Here is a 2,500-nt window from a genome sequence, read left to right on the forward strand (position 1 = left end):
GGGGTCTCTGAAGAGGAACTAAATCTGCCTCTCAGCAGACTTCATCAAAGAACAGCAAAATCCTCAAAAGTGGTGGAGCAGCACACAGCTACAGTCTGACGGCAGCGAGCGTTTTCAGAACAACCTCACAGGAGCAGCTGTGGTCCAGCTGGTACCAACACAAATCAGATGTGAGGATTCACCGCTCTGCTCTGTTTCATGAGAGTAAACTCTAACAAAACTACACATTTTATTTCACTTTGTGCTTTAAGACGTACGACGGTTTTCTGATGATTTACAAACGATCAACTGATTAATCAAGTAAATAATCAGCAGATAAACTGATAATTGAAGTTCACAGACGGCTGATGTTCTCTGTTTCCTGAACTAAAGACTGAACGAACATGGAAACATCAGCTTCCTTGTTTCATCCGCTGAAAACCCCGAAGTCGCCTTCAGACGAAAACCTCTGACTCTTTAACAACAGACACTGAAATAAGTTTAATTTAAACAGCTGAGACAAATGTTTTATTGTTAAAAGTATTTTCCTTCCCTTGACTTTTAAAAAAAAAGCATGAGATCTGCTCTAATCTAACAGATAACAAATTAATTTCCTGGTTCCTGAAATATAAAACTAATGAGCAGGACTGAACACGTTCGTCAGGATCTGGGTTTGTGTTTTTGCTGATTTGGTGATTTCACGTCATGATTTTCTCTTGTTTAGTTTGTTTCCTGTTTAACATTTAATTTTGGTTTGTTTATGTTGAATTTCAAAAGTTCCAAACTTCTTACCTCCGATTCCCAAGGCCCCAACGACTTTCTTCTTCTACTCCCCACTTCCTCTCCTCCCTCCGTCGCCGCTTCATTTTCCTCCTCCTCTGATATTTCATCAGTTTCCTCCTCCTCTTCCTCCTCCTGTACGTCCGTCATTCCCGTAGTCGTGCCAACAACCGTGGTCAGAGTCGTTACCGCCGTTACCACCGTCTCCTGGAAAGACTCTTCTTCTTCTCTCTTGACTGTCGTAACATTTTCGATCTCTCCGTCCGACAGCACAGCAGCAGGCGCCTCCTCTTCCTCCATGTCAGTCACCTCTGAGGTCAAAGGACAGTTAATGATTAACTTTCAGTTCAATCCTTTTCCTTTTTATTTATGTGACACATGAAAAACACAATTAAAACGAACTCCAGGATTCCAGCAGGATTATGAAATAGAAAACAACATGACCTTCCCTATCTAGAAAAACAAGAAAGAGGTAAGAGGCAAGTGTGAGGCCTGGTTTCATGTGATGACGTAGGTAGTGGGGGTGGGGTTAGCATGGTTAGCACGGTTAGCATGGCTGTGGCGTTGGTAGACAGAGCTAAGTGATGCTGAACGTCTCACAGGCCGCAGATCTGGACCTGAACTTAGAGGCTGTGACTCTCTGATCCGCCCTCCTGCTCAGAAACCTCCATGTTTTTATGATCGACTTCATGTTGAAGACTTGGCCCGCTAATGGCTTCCTCAAAGTCACGGTCGCCATGTGATCTCCTACATGTCAAGGTCACCTTTCCAGACGCATCAGTCCTCCATGCTAGGTTTCTCCTCAGCTCCTTCCTCTCAGATCCCTGAAGGTCTCGTCTCCCTGTCAGCAGAGACTTTTACCAACCTCCCCTCAATCGTCTTCTAAAGCTCCGGCGTTAGCTCGTTAGCTTAGTCCTGTTCTCGTCCTCTTTCCTCAGTGTTGCACTCACCTTGTACAGTCTGTGGTCTTTGCCTCGATAAATCTTCCTTTTGGTTTTGTCTTGGTCAACTTCAGCTTCCCAAACGGGTTCTTTAAGACGTCCTCAGCGTCGTGGTCTCTGTGTCTTCCTCTGGATGTCTTGGATGCTCTTTGAGTTCCTCAGATTCTTCGTCAACGTTTCAGCTTCTTGTTTTACAGTTAATTTAAAGTTCGAACCTGTGAGCGACTGAACTGTCCGGTCTAGTCTCCGACTGTCTCCTGTCTCCAGGGTGTTGGTTCTCTGGGTTCTTCTTATCACTTTACCTTCCACATTTAGCCCTCTACTCAAGACCTTATCGCCACCGTGCCCTTCATCCCAACCACAGTGCCAGTGTGTGTGTGTGTGTGTGTGTGTGTGTGTGTGTGTGCTACTGAAGCAACGTCTGGGGGGTACATACTGTATGAATGTGTCACTGTGGTCTGTTTGTTAAAGTGTGTGTAGGTTGAGATGTTGGAGATGAGTTCAGAGAGAGTGTCATACGCTGGAAGGAATGTACCACCACACACACACACACACACACACACACACACACACACACACACACACACACACACACACACTTTATTTATTTATTTCATTTCTACTTTTATTTGTTTTACTCACTTCCAAACATCTCCTCTATTTTAGAATTTTATCATTTTATCTTTATTATTTTGTCTTCATTTATTAAAATTACTTTCAATATCTGACTTTTATTTCTGGTTTTACTCACTTTAATAAATCTCCTCCGTTTTAGTATTTTATTATTTTATTTTTATCAC

The 2,500-nt window shown here is 43.2% G+C and overlaps 1 protein-coding gene across 1 annotated transcript in view; it reads right to left on the reverse strand.

Moving 5' to 3' along the window:
* Window positions 1–1,059, reverse strand: part of LOC111647305 (uncharacterized) — a 33,954-nt gene extending 32,895 nt beyond the window's left edge. Inside the window, exon 1 of the mRNA XM_087171333.1 lies at window positions 772–1,059. Coding sequence (XP_087027459.1) covers window positions 772–1,059 — 288 coding nt within the window. The remainder of the gene's footprint in view (window positions 1–771) is intronic.
* Window positions 1,060–2,500: the final 1,441 nt, after the last annotated feature.

Source organism: Seriola lalandi, unplaced genomic scaffold, assembly GCF_002814215.2.
Source record: "Seriola lalandi dorsalis isolate HSWRI2012SDOR001 ecotype SW California unplaced genomic scaffold, Sedor1 jcf7180002054984, whole genome shotgun sequence".
Classification (NCBI taxonomy): domain Eukaryota; kingdom Metazoa; phylum Chordata; class Actinopteri; order Carangiformes; family Carangidae; genus Seriola; species Seriola lalandi.